This window comes from Coturnix japonica, chromosome 2 (genome assembly GCF_001577835.2).
Source record: "Coturnix japonica isolate 7356 chromosome 2, Coturnix japonica 2.1, whole genome shotgun sequence".
NCBI lineage: Eukaryota > Metazoa > Chordata > Aves > Galliformes > Phasianidae > Coturnix > Coturnix japonica.
The window spans coordinates 46,185,360-46,203,160 of NC_029517.1; the positions used below are offsets into that span (position 1 = coordinate 46,185,360).

At 37.5% G+C, this 17,801-nt stretch overlaps 1 protein-coding gene across 3 annotated transcripts in view; it reads left to right on the forward strand.

Moving 5' to 3' along the window:
- The window catches only part of MOCOS (molybdenum cofactor sulfurase), a 204,132-nt gene that overhangs the window by 103,563 nt on the left and 82,768 nt on the right, over positions 1–17,801 (forward strand). For all 3 annotated transcript variants that reach the window (XM_015854275.2, XM_015854272.2, XM_015854273.2), the window contains exon 5: positions 6,821–6,897. In XM_015854275.2, the coding sequence (XP_015709761.1) occupies positions 6,821–6,897 (77 nt within the window). The remainder of the gene's footprint in view (positions 1–6,820; positions 6,898–17,801) is intronic.

Below are 17,801 nucleotides of genomic sequence, written 5' to 3' on the forward strand. Positions count from 1 at the left end.
GATTTGCAAGGAACCTCCTCACAGTGAATTGCACCTTGCTGGAGTTCTTGTTGACATTAAATTATGACTTAAAATGAATGAGTAAATTGCAAGCTAGCTAGCTGAGAGCTGAACATACTATTATTTGAGGCCAGTGAACCAGCAGGGCTCCTGTTCCCAGAGACTGACTTTTATGTTTAATGTATGTTAAGGAAATGTCCTTTTCTGCTGTGTTTTATATACCTTAAGGTAATCTGTGTTTGCACAGTGGAATTTTAAAAAGAAAGACTATTTTGTTTCTTCCACCTCTGTCAATTCAAAGAAGTTACATTGCTTTGTCTTGCAAGGTTGGAAGGGTACCTTTGCCTAGTGACAAATGTAGTTTAGGACTTTTTGTAACTGATTGATCTTGTGTAGAGGTTTCATGTAAGGCTTGGCTAGAGAGGATGTTAACCCCAAGATGTAAATTCTAAGCTGTTGCGTGGTTAAAATGCTTTTTTTGTTTGTTTGCTTAAATAATTCCTTTTTTAAAAAAATATTGTAAAAATAGTAGGAGAAAGCTAATTTTATTTTAAAAAATTGCATACAGCTGGAGGTAATTGTGATGCAGTGTCCTCAGGAAGCCGTGAGGAACTGATAGTCTATAGAATCAGAATGTGTCACTCAGACTGACTTGAGTAATAGACTGAAGGACTGCTAATCCGTCTGTGCAAAATGGGAAGATTTTTTGGATACTGATAGGATCAAAGTTACCAGTTAGGCATTGTTTATAAAACGCAGAGACATTTAAGAAATAAAAATGGATTGATTTATTCATTTCATTTCCTACTCCACAAAGGGCAGTTGTTCAGGCCCTGGGTAAGCATTCTCCTTTCATCGTGTAAGAAACAGTCATTGCCCATGAACATGTAATGTGCTTCTAACAGATGTAAAAATGAGCTGCTGAAGTGGTGAGAGCAGGTGTCCTATTCAGGAATTTGTAATTTATTACTTCCCTCCTGGCATTTAAATTCCTGTCTGCTTGCATGCTCCTATGTAGGCAGTTACACAAAAGTTGACTTCTTACAGAAGCTTAGTGATAGCATACTTGTCCATAACAGTGGTCTATCTCCTGATTGTGTTTACTCACCTTGGCAACATGCAGTATATAAAACAAAGAGATTCACTCTGAAGGGAGCATACATCAAAGGGTAGGCACCTGGGGATCAGATCCTGTTTGGAAAATGTTATTTGAAGAGGAGCAGAAAGGCTACAGCTGGGTGGTTGGTCTCAAATGATGTTGTGGTAACACTCAGCTGTTGCTGCTTGCATAGCCAGGGTTCTACCTAGCTAAGTAACTAACTGGCAAATTGCTAGCAGTGGATGGATTCAGCTGTAAGGAGACAAAGCTAGGGCAAAGGGAGCCTTTCCTCTAGAGAGTCGCAAACAGCCCAGATACATACCTGAGAACTGTGTCTCTGTGGGAGCAGAACAGGGCAATAAAGGGCCCAGTAAAGATGTGTTTTAAGTTCAAGAAAAGCAAAACAAATAGAGCTCCTTTTGCAAGTGTTGGTTTTTGATGTAGGGAAGCAGTGAGACCAATTAAGATCTATTCCCCTGCTAATATTAGATATTGGCAATTAATAACATAAAAAGGTGGACGTGATGGAAACGAGTCTGTTCCTACAGTCATGAACCTGACACTGTATACCCTTGGTGCTATTGTAATCCCAGAAGAAGTCAATTTAGAACAAACAGGTGTATTTCTATAAAGTGTAAAAATGAAATTTACTGACAAGGTTGTTTCACATGGAGGTGATACGGAGTATCTCTCCGAGGTGAGAAACAGGATCTGAATGAACTACTTCTAAATGCATGCCAAGAACCTCTCGGTATTGTTGTACTTTTTAATTAGATGAAAATAAATGAATTGAAAAGATGAAAGGAACTTGTGTAACATCTCACTTCAAAGGACAGTTCCACTCTTGAGGAGTACTTAAAAAAAAAAAAAAAAAAAAGGAAAGAAAGGAAAAGCAGCTTATTCAAGAAATGCTCTTTTTCTTCCTGTGGATTTGCCTTCACTTTTACCTGCCTCAGAAACTAAAGGATGACTTTTGCTCATCTGACCTAAATGGAGTCATTGCCCTGGTGTAAGGAAGAGTGGAGCTTGACTGACAGTAGCATTCCCTCTGCACACTGGGCTTTGTATTGACTCAGCAATGCTCTCAGATGAGCTGGATTATTTTTGACCTTGTGGAGGAATTTTTATCAAAGTTTCAAAGCTCTGGGCTGTACTCTGGCCAGAGAAATTAATGTGCAGTGGCTCTGTGTCTGGATTTACTTCGGGTAAGTGGGGAGAGAAAAAAAAAGCAGCAGCTGAATGTTTCATCTGCCTGCTGGGCAAGTCAGCCTTCCCAGAAAGCAGAGGCCAGTACTCCAACCTAAAAGTTGGGCTGTATATACTGTCCATATACAGAATAATGTGTTATTTAAGATATTTCACAACCTTAGCATTGGCCAATTAGTCTTGAATCCTTTGAGACCATTTACTTAAGTCAGTTCTGTTCAGCTCTGGGGTTATGTTTCTTCCTTATGCCAAATTTTACTTCTCTCTTTAAACAGGAATAGTTTGTTTTGTCTTTGTGCGCTCTATTTCTAATCATATCTGTCCAGGACATGATGTGTTATCATATTTATCTGCAAAAGTGACCTGGCTAAGAGAGGATGAGTTCAAATTGTCCAGGAAGATCACTGTTTTTTTTTTGTCGGATTCTGTTGCCCTGAAGTTTAGAAAATAACATTTGTATGCAGAAGCCTAACAAAGAAGTGTTATGACAACCACTTGACAGTATCCAAATAAAAACTAGCCCTCTCCAGTCCCAAAGAGATCACAATAGTGAGACCCAAAAGCAGTTTTCTCTCACAGCTCAAAGAAAGCATCAGCACTTTTAGAAGCACAGGTCTTTTGTGTCTTGCAAAGGAAGAAGAGCTCATCAACTTCATAACTCCCTCATAAGATTTAGGCAGGCTGCTCTGTGTCTTTGTTATCCCGTGAGCTATTTAAGGAGTTTGCCAAATAGCAGGTTGATGTGAAATGCTATCAGGTTTTCACAAACACAATTAGCTAAGCAATTGAGCTCATCCCAGCTGTGATTAAGTGGGATTAATTATAATAAAAACTAGCTAAGAGAGGTAAGCTTGATGTTTCCTGGGTTGATACTCTGCACTATTATCCTATGTAAGTATCCTTTATACATTGTTAGCTGTAGAGACTCCATTATTGTGGGAAATGGCTGCTGGACCAGCATTAAAATGAGCTTGATCCTAAACTGATTGTTCCAACGCTGTAACTGTCATTGAGTGGGAAAACAATTAGTTTGAAGCATCAATTACATTAGAAAGAAAAGCAGCCATTCAAGTCAGTGTTTTGCAGTGTAAAGGAGCGTGTTTATATTCGGGCCTAAATAGAGTTAAATATTCTGGGAAGGAGCTCTCTGTGTCCCAGAAGAGGAATAGCTGCCCTTCATAGCATCGTGGATTGCTTTGATAATGATTAAACTTATATAGACTTCATTTACTGAATACCAGATTTTATAGATAATTCATGTAAACTTCTCAAGGGGTAAAGCAAAATGATCGATTAAATAGCTGGAGATATGAAGGGGATGATAGCATTACATGAAGTTGTGCATAGGGTGTTCAGTAAATCTGGAGATTATAGATGAGAATCAAGTGTAATGGCAGTGGTGTAAATACACACATTGTAGAAATGATGGAATAATATTGCTTTCATTGTCAGAAGAGAAAAGCTGGTAATGTAGAAATTGAATGAGCATCCACATACAATAATGGAATATTGCAAAATATTGTATCTGTATCTGAACCGTAAAAGAAGACTTGCCCATAACTTTAAGCAAATATTTTTGGCAATGTAATTTACCCTTGGCATGAGTAGGATGTGGGGCTACTGGAGTGAGTCTAGAGGAGGACCAGGAAGACAATCAAAGGGCTGGAACATCTCTCCTTTGAGGAAAGGATGAGGAAGTTGGGCTTGTTTAACTTGGAGAAGAGAAGGCTCTGGGAGACCTTACTACATCCTTCTAGTACTTGAGGGAAGCTTATAAAAAGCAAAAGGTGGAATGACATTTCACATAGTCTAATAGAGATAGAACAAGGAGACATAGCTTTAAATTAAAAGATAAGAGATTTAGTTCAGATGTTAGGAAGAATTTTTTTATGCAGAGAGCAGTGAGGTGCTGGCACAGGCTGCCCAGAGAAGCTGTGGATGCCCCATTCTTAAGGATGTCCAAGTTTGGGTCGGATAGGGCCCTGGGCAGCCTGAGCTGGCAGGTGACAACTATGCCTGTGGCAGGGGGGTGGGAAGTTGATGGTCTTTAAGGTCCCTTCCAACCTAAACTGTTCTATGATTCTGTAATTATTTTTAATTATTTTACAGCTACTGGTTCTTGTAATGGAGCTTCTAGCAGTCACTTTTTTTTTTTTTTTTCCATCTACTACCATAATGATTGTACTGTTCTGGAGCATAATGTTTGATGAAAAAAAAACATGATTGTGCTTGCTTTCTTCTTTCTGAAAAGAAGGAGATTCCTAATCTCTGGACTACTTTAGTGAAAATCTTTAAGACCGTAAAATATTATCATGATACATGCATCTTCTGTTGCTTAGTGATGGATGAACTGTGGTTGTCTCCTGGATTAATAATCACATCTAATGAACAGAAGTCCAGTTTTATCTTCCCTTTTTACTTTCCATATGATATGGGGGCCTTTGAAGATCTCTGCTGATGCCTTTGTAGCCTTTTCAAGTACTTTTCTATTCTGATGACTGTTGTTGAAGGTTATGCCCTTCTTGATGGGCTCAGTGCCAGCATCTCTACTCTGGTCTTCAAATCCCAGTGCTTTAATTGCTTTGCTGGCCATTGCAAATACTTGAGCAGGGGCAGTCACCTCCCACTTTAGTAATCTTTCTATAATCTCTGCTTGGCAGCTGTGTGGGACCACTGTAATATTTTCCTCTGAATATCCAATTCTGTAACATTTTCTATGTTTAATTTTGAAGCATCTCCTAGTGTCTGTTTTATCTCCTTCCTCTTCTGCTCTCATCATTCTTTTCTGACTTTTTTGGAAGTATTGCTTCCCTCTGATACTGATCCACACCTTATAACTGAAATCCAGAAAGGTTAAGGAGCATAATAATTTGCTATTAATTATTGTTAGACAAGATTCAGAAATTTCTAAGGATTCTTTGGCCTGTGTTGTGTTGGAAAGTGTGAGCACAGATGATCCTTTTTGGACTATTCTTCCTTGTACCGCTTTTCTCTTATCATTTAATTTGTAATTATTTACTGCTTCTGTTATCTTTTGTCATAACTGAACATATGACCAGCCACCAGCTAGCCCTGCACAATAGTCAGGTATTGCACTTAGGTGGAACTTTATCAAATATTTTAGAAGCTTTATATGTTCTTCAGCTCGCTATCTTGTCTGTGTAACTTGTCTCGTTTCTATTAGTAGAAAACTATAGCAGAATGAAATAGAAGTATGAAAAACCACTGTTGAAGTGAGAGCTATTATGCTATTCTGTTGAGATTTATTTTATTAAAGAAAAAGTGTTTGAAGTCTCGATGTTTCACACCTTTGAGCCTTTTCACAATACGTATTTAATTGTGGCACCAAAAGATTTCTGTCCATGTGAAGACAAGTGATACATCCAGGAAAATAAAGTCTTCTTATATATCATGTGTACACATAAAATATTTTTCAGCCAAAAGTGCCTCTGTTATATTCAGTGATATCCAGCTGTGTTCAGCATGGACATCACCAGCCCTTTCTGAGAAAGACTGAACGAACACCATGCTCCTGGAAAGGCTTTGTCCTCATGGTGAAAGTTTAAAGCTAAACTTGAACCATGAGACATGGAGATGTTGCTGGTCGGTTCATTTCAGCTGTGGAAGCTGAAAGCACTTCTTAGAGAAGTGCTGTGATATCAGCTTCAGCCTTACACAGTAGTGAGTTCTGTATAGTTTAACCTTCAGTTGTCAGTATTATTCTGCTTGTGAAACAAGCTGAGTGGTTAGTCCTTAAAACTCTTTGTAAGCTGTGGACATATTTTGATGCCTGATATGACACCCCTTCCCTTCAGCGCACTCATAATTACCTTGGGCTCTCTTTCATGAATACACCCCTACCTTGGATCTGCATCTTCTGAGTTGCAGGAATGGCTCCGTAAGTTCATCAAATCAAGCATTTTTGTCTCCAGTTCATGTTTACCCTGTTGGTTGTGTATGTATGTCTTGCTCCATCCTTTTATACTGCTCCTGCTATAGGTCAGTTATTTTTCAATTCCAATAGCATTGCATGGAGGGAAATTTGTTAGTAATTTTCCTCTTTCCTCCAGATAGGGAAAGTCTTTTCCCTTCTTTCAATTCAGCTGTACTAAATGTAATCACCTGGAGTAGAGCAAACACAAAATGTCCACGTTTTGCTTCACCTATTCCCATCAACTTTTAAGAATAAAAGGAGGCAACTTAGAACCTTATGGTATTAGGGCATAAAATGTTACCCATTACTTTTGAAAATCCAAAATACCAAAGTAGACAATATAGGAGAAAATAGAGCTGTTATCTACAAGCAATTGCTCAAATGAGCTTCTAGCTTTGAATAATACATTTTGACTTAACAAGATTGGCACTTATAATACTTGAAAATAAATCCCTAAGGGAGAGGTTCCCATTCTGAGAGTTAGATTCACTGGATATAGAATAGTAACTCTCAAAATAGATTTAAAGTCTGAATGATACCTGCATGATTTGTTTACTGTGCTGCTTTGTTCCATTCTTCAGGTTTGAAGACGGCACAGTCTCTTTTCTTGATATCATTGCTTTGAAACATGGATTTGATGTTCTGGAAAAACTCACAGGTCAGTTAACATAACTCTAATAATGAAGACTGAATTTCAGATTTGTATTTGGGACTCAAATCTGATTGCATTTCCTGTGGCTGTAGCCTAATTTTCCTGGCTAGATTTATAATCCACATTCCTCAGTATGGATATTGGAGTCTTCAGGATAACTGGTTTATTCAGTCTTGAGTATTTGATCATTCTAACCTTCTTTGGAACAAATTAAGTATTCAGACTGTTCTCGCCAAACACACACGCAAGGCTTGATTACATCTTGCAGTCGGCCTGACACTGAGAAAGATGCAATGGGAAAATAATAGCAGAATGTAGCTAAGCCACACTCTATTCAGACTTGAGGCAGTAAGAGTTCCTGCTGGGAACAAGGACCATGCAACTTGACCTTGTACAGAAAAGCAATTTAGTAACAGAAATTTAGAGAGATATCAGAACAGAGTTTAGAGAACACCCTTTTTGATAGGAAATACACTTCTACAGAGTGAATGTTTCTTTTCATACAGCAAACTTTTCAAACTATGATTTTTCACAGCAGTTATTTTGTCTGTACTTTGACACACTGTACTGGAAAACAGCATTATGTGTTCTGTTGCTGTTATTGTTTGAGTCTATGTGGTTGTTTTTTTTGTTTGTTTGTTTGCTTTTCTTATTTTGTTCTTAATGTGATATAATTTAGCACTGTAAATCTTAGAGACATTCCCATTTTCTCCCTTGGAAAAGCACACAATTGTGGAAATGTAATACACTTCCTGCTTCTTGAAGTGCAGGATGAATGGAGAACAAACAGCGATCACAACTTGTAGCACAGGAAGTTCCAACTAGGTATAAATAAATGGTTTTTTCCAGGAAGAGCATAATCAAATCCTGCAACAAGTGCCTAAAGAAGGCGGTAAAATGCCCTTCCTTTGAGATGTTCAGAATTTGACTGGACTTGGACCTGAACAATCTGATATAGCTTTATAGTTACCAGTGCAGAGAGCTGGAGGTTGAAACAGGTGACCTTAGGCAGTCAAACTTGAAGTATGCTATCCTTCTCTAAGTACTGAAGGCCACTGCTTCCTTTCAGGCCAAGGATATTGTGATACAGATAGAGGCATACTGAGCTGTGCAAAGTGGAGGACAAACCTTTCCAGTTACTGCTTAGCACATATTCACACGGCGGCCTGTGGCTATGTACAGAGATAACTACAGCTCACATCCTGCCATCTTCATCTCTGCTGTGTTTTGTGAATTTGACATTTCCTGGTCACAGGAACTTTGGGAAGCCAGCGCAAACCTGCTAAATCTTCTTTTACAGTAGGCTTCTCCAGAAACATTGTTTATATGGCACGTTTACTGCCATGACTTCATTTCCCCAGGACAAGTGCAAGTAGACTGGGATTAGAGGCTACTGCAGGCTTTCTAGCTTGCTAGGTAGTTGTCATGGTTTGGTGACAGAAGTCTTCTGATTTTCAACCCCTTTTCTTCAGCTTCCACACGTTTGAGCACCTTTGAACCATCAATGTGGAGCTAATGCAACAGTTTGAGCTATAACCTTGAGCTGGATCATTGTCTTTAAGCCAGACACTTTGTGGCATGTTGACTCCAGAATGCCCTGCTCTGCTGGAGCCTGGCACTGAGGCTTGCTTCCACTTTAAAAGTGTGCAAGATTAGCAAAATATATGTTTCATACTTGGGTGTATGCACAGTTAATGTGTATGAATTCTATGAATAACGTTTGAGCTTCCCTTCTCCAATGTATTTTTTTAATTTCCAATAAGAAGGCATAAAGTGTATCATGATTTAAGAGATGTGCATCTGGAAAAACACTGACCATGTACTTTTAAGGCTGCTAGCGTTTGAGGAGTTTTCTTGTCTTGATTTATCTGAAGTTTTCAAGTTTCTTCCTCATAGAGCAAGATTTTTATGAGGGATATTTTCTTAGATACTTGCTCATGTGGAAATCAATAGCAGAGTTATCATAGACTTCAACAGGAGTTTGACTGATCTTCAACCAGTGAGGTTGTTTTGCTTTGTTGTGCCCTATGTAGAGATCAGGTATCCAAAATGAACCTGTACTATGCATACCTTCTTGCAAAACAAATTTCTTTAGAAGAATGTACAATCTGAAGCAAACATGTTCCCTTTTAAAGAAGGCTTACTGCTTTGGTTTTATGTATAGGAGTTTTGTCTGGCACATTCCTCATCCATCTAAGTACCTATCTCTTGGTACCCATTCAAGCTAGTCTACTTGGAAATCTTAATACCAGGCAGAGGGGAATACTTGATTTGGAACCCGAATAAAGTGGGTAGCAGTGGATAGAAGAGTGAAATACATGCATGAATAAACAGCCTGTAGAGACCTTTTAGTTTCCGCTATTTCTTTTAATTTTCTTTCTCACTTTTAGCAGTGATGAAAATTTAAGGTAGCTGAAATAACTAAGTCAAAGGGGTTTTCCACAAAACTTTTGTGAGAGTGGATGATTTGGCTTTAGTTTGGGGTTTAATTCATTTATTGCTTTTTTGTGTGTGTGTTCATTTTAAGATTTTTTTTTTTTTAAGTCTGGCATGAGTAATAACTTTCTGTCTCCAATATCTAAAGTACATCAAGTTTTATTTTCTCCAACATTCATCAATACCTAGTTTTAACAAGTTCAAATAGCAAAGCAGATGTATTTATACTATACCGAAGGGTAAAGGGTGAATTGTTGTGTTTGTTTGTTAATAAAAAATGCACTCATCTGTATCAGCACCATATTCTTTACCAGTCTGTCTGAATAAAATCATTAAAAAGCTTTTTATGGCACTTTGTCACTTTCAGAATAGCTATGGACTGCTCTCTTCTGAATGCTAGACTACTTCTGGGGATATGGTAAAAAGTTTAGTAAGTCTGCTAAAGCAGTGATATATAACATCTGTATTAACTTGGTGTGGATTTTTAATGATTTGTTTTTTATGGATTTGTTTAGTGATTTTTTTGATAGTGTTTTATTTTCCATTAATAAATTATTTTTCCCTCGGTGCTTAATAGTAGAAAGGTAACAGGAGATGAGGAAAAAAAAATGCAGGGTAAACATGAAGAAACCTACATTCAGGGTAAAACTGAGAAACTTGATAATGTTTGTGACACGTATTTGAATTTAAGAACTTCTGCATGAGTGCTGTAGCCTTAGGTATTTTGGTGGTCTCTAGTCTCATTTTCATGTGCTGCATTGAAAAGCAAAAGTGCCAGCAGTACCTCTTAATATCTACAAGAATTCATTGGTTTCCAGATAAGTAGGAATGTTCAACTTCTCCATTTGCACTAAAACCGAAGTGATGATGCTTACATGTATGTGTGTATGTAAGTATACACATTTGTATGAGATAAATATTTTTAATTAGAATTCAATCATACCAAAGTGAAGAGGAAAAACCACCGTGCAAAGATGGTAGCATGAGGTTGTAAGGCTTTTGTTTTTTTCCATCATAAAATGCATTCTGTCAGCCTCCTTGTCAAAGGTAAGGTAAAGGGTGACTGCAGTGCTGCAGCGTCCTTGGCCGAGGACCTGCAGAGTGATAAGTGCAGTGAATCTATTTGTGCTCGACACAACCAATGCAACAAGGAATCTAATCCATTTGTTGTTGCCCGGACATCATTGAGAATATCAGAGCATTCCAAGTTACTTGATTTCTGTGGAAGGCATGCTTCTCCTTTTGAACAAAGATAATTGGCATTTGCATGTATACAACAAAGCCATCACATGCTGTAGGGAAATTTCATAATAAAACATTACTCCAGATTTGTTTTAATCCACTTTACGCATATTTCTTCCACCTCAACCGTCAGAGTTTTCTGTGTCAAAATGTGCTGTCAGAGGGGAATCACTTCTGAATTAGGCTTTCCTGTGGCTCCTTGACTACTTGCTTTCCATTCACTCATTACAAAAAAAGTGATTCTCATTCTGGGTTGTAAATAGCCTGGAGCAGAAACAAGCAAGATTAAGAAAATGTCTTTGTTACTAATAGTTCACTTCTGTGTAACAAGAGTGCTGAAGTCTTCTTGGGATGTAAGGTGACTGGATTGGACCAGTATTTATTGAAGACAGAGGGGGGAGATCACTAATGGAAGGTTCCATCATTAGGCTGTGCTGAGACAGAGATCTGTTTCTGAGTCTGATATCATCCCATCTAAGTCCTTGATCTGTTTCAACTTCTGTTCAACAACAAGGCATATATCATGCTAAAGTTAAATCATGATAAGTGTGACTAAACCAGTCCCTGAAATCTTGTGTCTTTGGAATTTTCAACTTGACCTTAGCTGCTACACACTTTCATTAGTAAATATTTGTCAGTTTTACAAATGAAATAAACACATATCATTTGGAATTAATTTAGGAGTGGTACTTTAGTTATTATGTCTATGCAGGCAATATTATTTCTTTTCACAAGAAGATATTATATGCATTGGAAGAAATCATAAAGTGTAGACGGTTTCTGAAGGATGATGAATTAAATGCCTCTCTTAAAGTCACTGGATGCTTGGTTAGTTGTTGGAAATGGAAGGTTGTTTTAGCTTTCATAAAGGCAATTATACTACATGCAGCCAAAGCATACAGTGCAGGATACTAAATGGTGAGGCTAATTTTGATTTTTAATTTAGCTTTTGAAAGTTAGGATTTCAGAGTTGTTTTCAGCTCTATTTTAGCTTTTACCTTCCTTTGGTATTTCAAGGACTTGGTGATGCTGGTAATGGGATGCTGGGCAGCCTGTTGTTGTTGATACTGCATGGATTCTCAGTGTCACATTCTTAAATTCTTATGGCCACACAAATTAACCAGTTTGGGGCCAGAAATGACTTTCCTTCAGTTAGCAAATATGCAAGGATCACTGGGCTTTCTTCTGTACTGGCCTGTGTGGAAGTGGAAGCTCACTATATACAAACTTGTTCTCTCTTTGGGTAAACCTTCCTTGATACGAGGGAATCACTGATGATTTTTTTGCTTTCTCTATGCCAACCATTTGTCACAAGATGAACTGTAATGGAAAAGAAACCTGGGCAATTTAAACAAGTCCCCTCACTTCACTACTCATGGTTAACACTTTTGGTAACTGAACCTGAAAGATAGGTGGATGGGGTTTTTTTTGGTCTGTTTTCTTCTGAGGAAAAAATTTGTGACAAGTTAACAGCGAGGAGAAAATGCTCCATTCTCACTCTGAACATGAAAGAATGGGTGCACTGAAGAGATGGAATTTTAAATTCTGTCTTCAGAAGGAAAACTTAAGTTTTAAGTCTTAATTACTTAAGGAGCACAAAAAGAAGTTAAAGCCAGAAGATCACAGAATCACAGAATCACAGAATTACCCGGGTTGGAAGGGACCTCAAGGATCATGTAGTTCCAACCCCCACTTTCTCAATGTGAAACCCCACTTATTCTCAATGTTCCAATTCTTAGGTAATTACACTGAATTTATTATAAAGAAGAGGAAAGATTTTTTGGACTGTGAGGTGACTGTGCCTGTTTTTTAATTTCTATCCCCAGATGAACTTGATTTAGAGGACAAACTAGAAAAAAACCACTTATTTATGTTCTGCTACCAGCCCTTGCTGCTAGCGTTTTATGTCAACCCAGTTTTCTTAGTTTTCTTTGTGAACTGACTAATGCAAGCTAGACATCATTTGTACCTGAAGGCAGAGCAGAACATCCAGAGCTTGATTTCAGAAGCTATGAAAAAGTGAGTTAACAGATGAAATCCTGCCAAGGCTGCTTTTGCAGACATTAATCTCTTTATAAGATTTATCTCTAGAAATAAAAACTGTTTTTAAGTTTTGTTTTTGATGCACATTTGCTAATGTTGATATGGACTCAATTCGCAAACTGCCTAATCAGTGAAGAGGCCAAGAAAAGGAACAGAAATGTCAGTCTTTCCTCAGACCTGTCGAGGTAACACAGGAAGAAGTAGTACAGGACAGAAATGTCTTGGGTGTCTCAGTATGTATGTTGCTCATCTTCATATACTATAGACTGCAAGATGAAACTTGAGTTATTTTTCCTTTGAAGAGCTCTGTGTGCTTCCACATAAAAGAATTCACTGATCTCATTTGCTCACCAAGGAAGCTTAACCTTATACTACTGGCACCAGAAGAATGCCTTTCCTCTTCCATCCATCTTTATGTGCATAGTTTAATTCCTAGAGGAAGAAGAAATTACACACATATATTGGGTGTCTTGTTGGCTGTGCTTCCATAATGTAGATGATAATTTATTTCTGTGGTTACTAGAACTACCCTAGTGTAGAACTGCTTTAAGGTCATGTTGCTTTTTGGTATGCTTTATATACCTTAATTTAACTGTTTGTTTAAAAAAAAACAAAACAAACCAAAAAAAAAAAAAACGAACAAAAAAACAACCAAGCAACAAACCTGAGGAAGAAGTAGAAAGAACAGTCTTGTCATGAGGAATGTGGGAGCTGCTGAACATCTTTGTATCCTCAGTTGTATTATGTTGTGGGTTTCAGAAGCTATGCCGTTGTCTAGTAAAGGACCAGTGAATTTTGAAGAACTATTGTTGTGGTTCCAGAGAGGTGGTAAAATGCACTCCTACAGCATTTGTTCCCAAATACAGGCAGTAAAACAGGAGCGTTGTTCTTAGCTGTGCATTGTATGCTTTCACTTTCTTTCATTTTATTTTTTTTTCCCACCCCTGATTGTTGGCATAAAGTGGAGGTCCGCAAGCTGTGGTAGCTATAAATCAAAGTTGATAATAAGCTGATAAGAGAAGAGTTTGTCCACGTTAGTTCAGTTTCTTTAAGATAATGGTTGATGATCTAACAAGAATGATAAAATTCTGTGCCTTGTCCTGTTGCTGAAATCAGGGAGGGGTACAATAGCATAGAACCATGAAAGCAAATGTTCGGGAACAACATTCAGTAAGTTGCTGCAATCAGTTTATTTCTCTGTTTACTCCAGTTCAAAATAAACCATTGTGTTCCTAACCAAAGACATTTAGTTCGGCTTGGGTGTTTTTGTGGGCTTTTTTGGATTAGTTTTTTGGTAATGGTGGTACTCTACAGTCTTGCATTCTTGTGATTCTGTGTACCTTGACATACGCAGGATAATACAACTAAGATGGTTTATCGGCCTCACGTCAAATGGCAACTGTGAAACTAAGTCCTGACCTATTGATTAATCAGAACCTCTACAGAATTATTACCTGCAATTTCATTTTTAAATTTGTGAGAAAAGATAGAGTTTCATTTTGAGGACTTAATTTCTGTGGATGCTCTTATAAATGCTTCCACTGAGATCAAGTGAGGCCATGAAAAGAATCCTAATATAATAGCCAAGATGACTTGTGTGACTTGAGCGCCTTTTCTCATTCAGACATAAAATTTACTTGACCTTTGGTAAATCAAAAACTAATCTTTAGGGGAGAGTGGAGCTTGGAAACTGTTCACAGATGCACAGTGTAGCTGAGGCTGTCAGGGCCCTCTGGGTCCTGTGCTCTAGCAGGAGCAAGTAGAGCAGGGTGCTCAGGATCATGTCCAGGTAGCTTTTGAAAGTCTCCAAGGAAGTGACTCCATAGCCTATGCCAGTATTCTCTTATCTGCACAGTATAAGAGGTGTTTCTAGACCTGGAGTTAGACTTTGGGTGGGATTTATCTTACACTGCTGTCAGCATCTGTCTGAGCTGACCATGTGGATTCCTACTGCAATTCATGGAAAGAGGCAGTACTTCTCCGGTTTGATCTCTCTGACATATTTAGGAAATTTAGGATGAAATGAGCTACATCCAGCAGTGCCAGTTCTTCTCATTGCCTGTTAAGGGAGCTTAGAAGATTAGCTTAGAATGGCCTAGGAATTTTTCTTTTGCATATATCTCCTGCTAATAATCCATGTGTGGCTTGAAAAATGAATAATCAGATTAGCTGAAGTGGAAATACTGTTTTGTCTTTGGGGTTGGTGAGGGGTGGGAGAGGAAAGGGAGTGCGGATGTTCAATTTTCCACCTTTCCTTAATGAAGATGAACAGGGAATATGCTAAGGAAACCCTGAGGAGCATGAAGGCTCAGCCTAAGGTTTCTTTTTTTGTGAAACAATTTCTGCTCTGCAACATGCATTTCATACTTCAAATCCAAGCTTATTCAGGCAGATGTTGCTTTTTCTGTTCATATTCTGACAGCAGACAAACTGTTTTGCAAAAGCAAAAACAAAAAGAAAAAAATATGTATATTTCCCCAGGGTAAGAATGTCCCTGTTATGGAAAAACAGTCAAAAACCTATCTAATATAAAGAGTATGTATGTATAGCTCACTGTCTGTTCATTTTCGTTTCCAACTTATTGCTTAAAGAAGGTTAGGAGGAAAGCTTGATGGGTTCTTTTGCATTTAAAAAAAAAAAAAAAAAGCCTGTTGTTGGGACTGCTTTTAATTTATTAGGAGAGAGATGTGCTCAACAGAGCACATATTTGCTAATGATTGTAGATGGAATTAAAACAAAGAATCAGTATTGCAAAATGAGCAAATAAGTGAGATAGTCTTGTGCAACTGTCTGAAGATACAGTCAAACACACGATGTTTATGGAAGACAAATTTGGAATAATGGATGAGTCCTGCCTTTTTTTCCATACTGTAGATACAGAATCTGGCATAAGACTGTCTACTTTTCAGTAAGGGTCTTAGTAGTATTAGCAGCAGTCAAGAGCATTGAAACTCTGATCTGCTTGTTCCTAGCCTGACCCAACACTGCTGACACATGGCTAAAGGAAGTCTTGGAGAAGCGCCTTCTGCCTCTAATAATATCTTTCTCCCTAGAAGATCATTTTCTTTCTCAGATATAGTTAGGAGATGATGAAAGTCTCTGTTTCACTACAAAGTTTTTGTTATCACTCATCAATTGAGAACCTATAATTGAGACTGCAGGACCACATTTTTCCAAGAAATTGTGAAGGTTTTTCAATTACACTTGGACACAAACCTTCCAAAGAATTTTTGCTGTCTAAATAGAGTGGGGGGTCAGGGTCCTGTTTGTTCTTGGAGTACCCTGCTAAACTAGGGAAAAAATAATATCTTGTGCAATACTCAAGTAGTTTCTCTGTACAGTTCTAGCTAAAAATAAAACAACAGAGCTGAAACAGGAAAGGAAAATAAAATTAGACTTGAATTAATTCCATTAAACCTTCAACAATGTAATATATTGCTAATTAATTTTTGCCATATCCTGATATGCTAACAAGGAAATACAATGTTACCTTGTAGTTGCTAATTTTCTTGACTGATACAAGAGCAGTTTTCTTACCAGCATACGCCTAGAAAATGAGTCTTGACAGGGAGATGAAATATGTTTAATTATATGAAGAGGTAGAGCACTCTGTGACAAGAGAAGGGACAGCATTCTGGCATTCACAGAGGAAAATCTGGCTGGCACTGAGGAATGCATTTTGGCCATCCCTCTGCATATGTCCAGGTCCCATTCCAATGTGTGCTGGCTGCCATGGCAAAGGATTACCTTATTTCACTTATTACATTTTTAATTTCTGAGCTAACTGGATCCAGCTGCTTCAGCCCTTCGTGCAACACAGAGATTTTATGCTAAATCCAAAGGGGCTAAATTAAAGCAAAAGGAAATTTGCATATTGTGTAAAACTCTACTTGTTCAGCAGATCCAGATTATATGGTGCTAATCACAAACACTAGATAGAGAAAATCCTCTTGAAGTCACCCTGGGGTTAAGTCAACTGCTTTACACTCTTTGACACATACCCATGAAATATGTAATCAAGCCTGTTTGACGTCCTCTCCTAATTACGTGTGTGTATTTTAAGCAGATGCCTTTCCAGCTGATCTGTGTCTTTTCAGATCTTTTCTTCATTATTAATCAGAAAATCACACTGCATGTTAGCGGCAAGTGCCAATTATGGGAAACGAATATTAGTATTTTTTATTAGAATTTGTACTATTCCGAGTATGACCATATAACATGTAGATGTACAAAAAATGTAAGAATGCCTGGATGTTATCCATCAGGGGCATAATTAATTCTATCATGTACTCTGCTATTTCAGCCTAAAGTTAAAATTTATTCTCCTACATACTGTTGTTTTTTTTTTTTCAGTTTGAGGAAGAATATTAAGAATTAAGAAAATTCTCTGTTGGTATTATGAACAGGATGTTTGTTTTCATAAAAGGTAGAATTTAAATTATAAAAATACTATTTCCCCAAGGCTCAAGACATTCTTAACTTCTGTCAAGAATATTGATTCATAAGCTTAACCTTTCATTAATTCTTCATAGTCAGTGAGTTAATATCAGAAGGCCAATTTAATATTTAATTAACTTGATTGTCACTGAGATTTAAGGAAAACTTTTTTTTATTGTGACTGTGTCAGAACAGTCTTCGGAATTGCTAGTGACCTAGTTGGTCTTATCTCTTTTCTTCAGTTTAAAGATACAAACAACCACTTGTATTTTGCTGAAGTTTGTAGCTGAATGTGCTCCCTTCAGCATGTTTAGCAGAGACATCTGCTGGCCAAATTCAACTAGCTTCCTCTTCCTCAGGTCTTCCAAGGCCATTTCTTACCTCTCTGGGAGCAGACTTTTGGGTATACAAATGAGTATGTAGCAAATTTTAGACATTAAATCTATTCTTCTAGTACAAATGATGATTAATTATTATATCAATATATAGAAAATTAATAAAGCAGAAATTTTCCTATTATCTTACTAGGTTACTTCTTAAAGCAGTACTTCATTATTTATAGGTTATTCTACATGGGTTGCTCCAAAAGTAATGCTTCCTATTTATTTCCATGGTAACTACAACATCTACAAATAGCACAATAGCACTATGTGATAAAGCAGATTTTGTTAAATACTGTTACTGTGCTCTTTCTATCTGTTATAGTTTCCATTTGTCATTTAGTTTTGTTTTAGGTTTATATGTATTTTTAA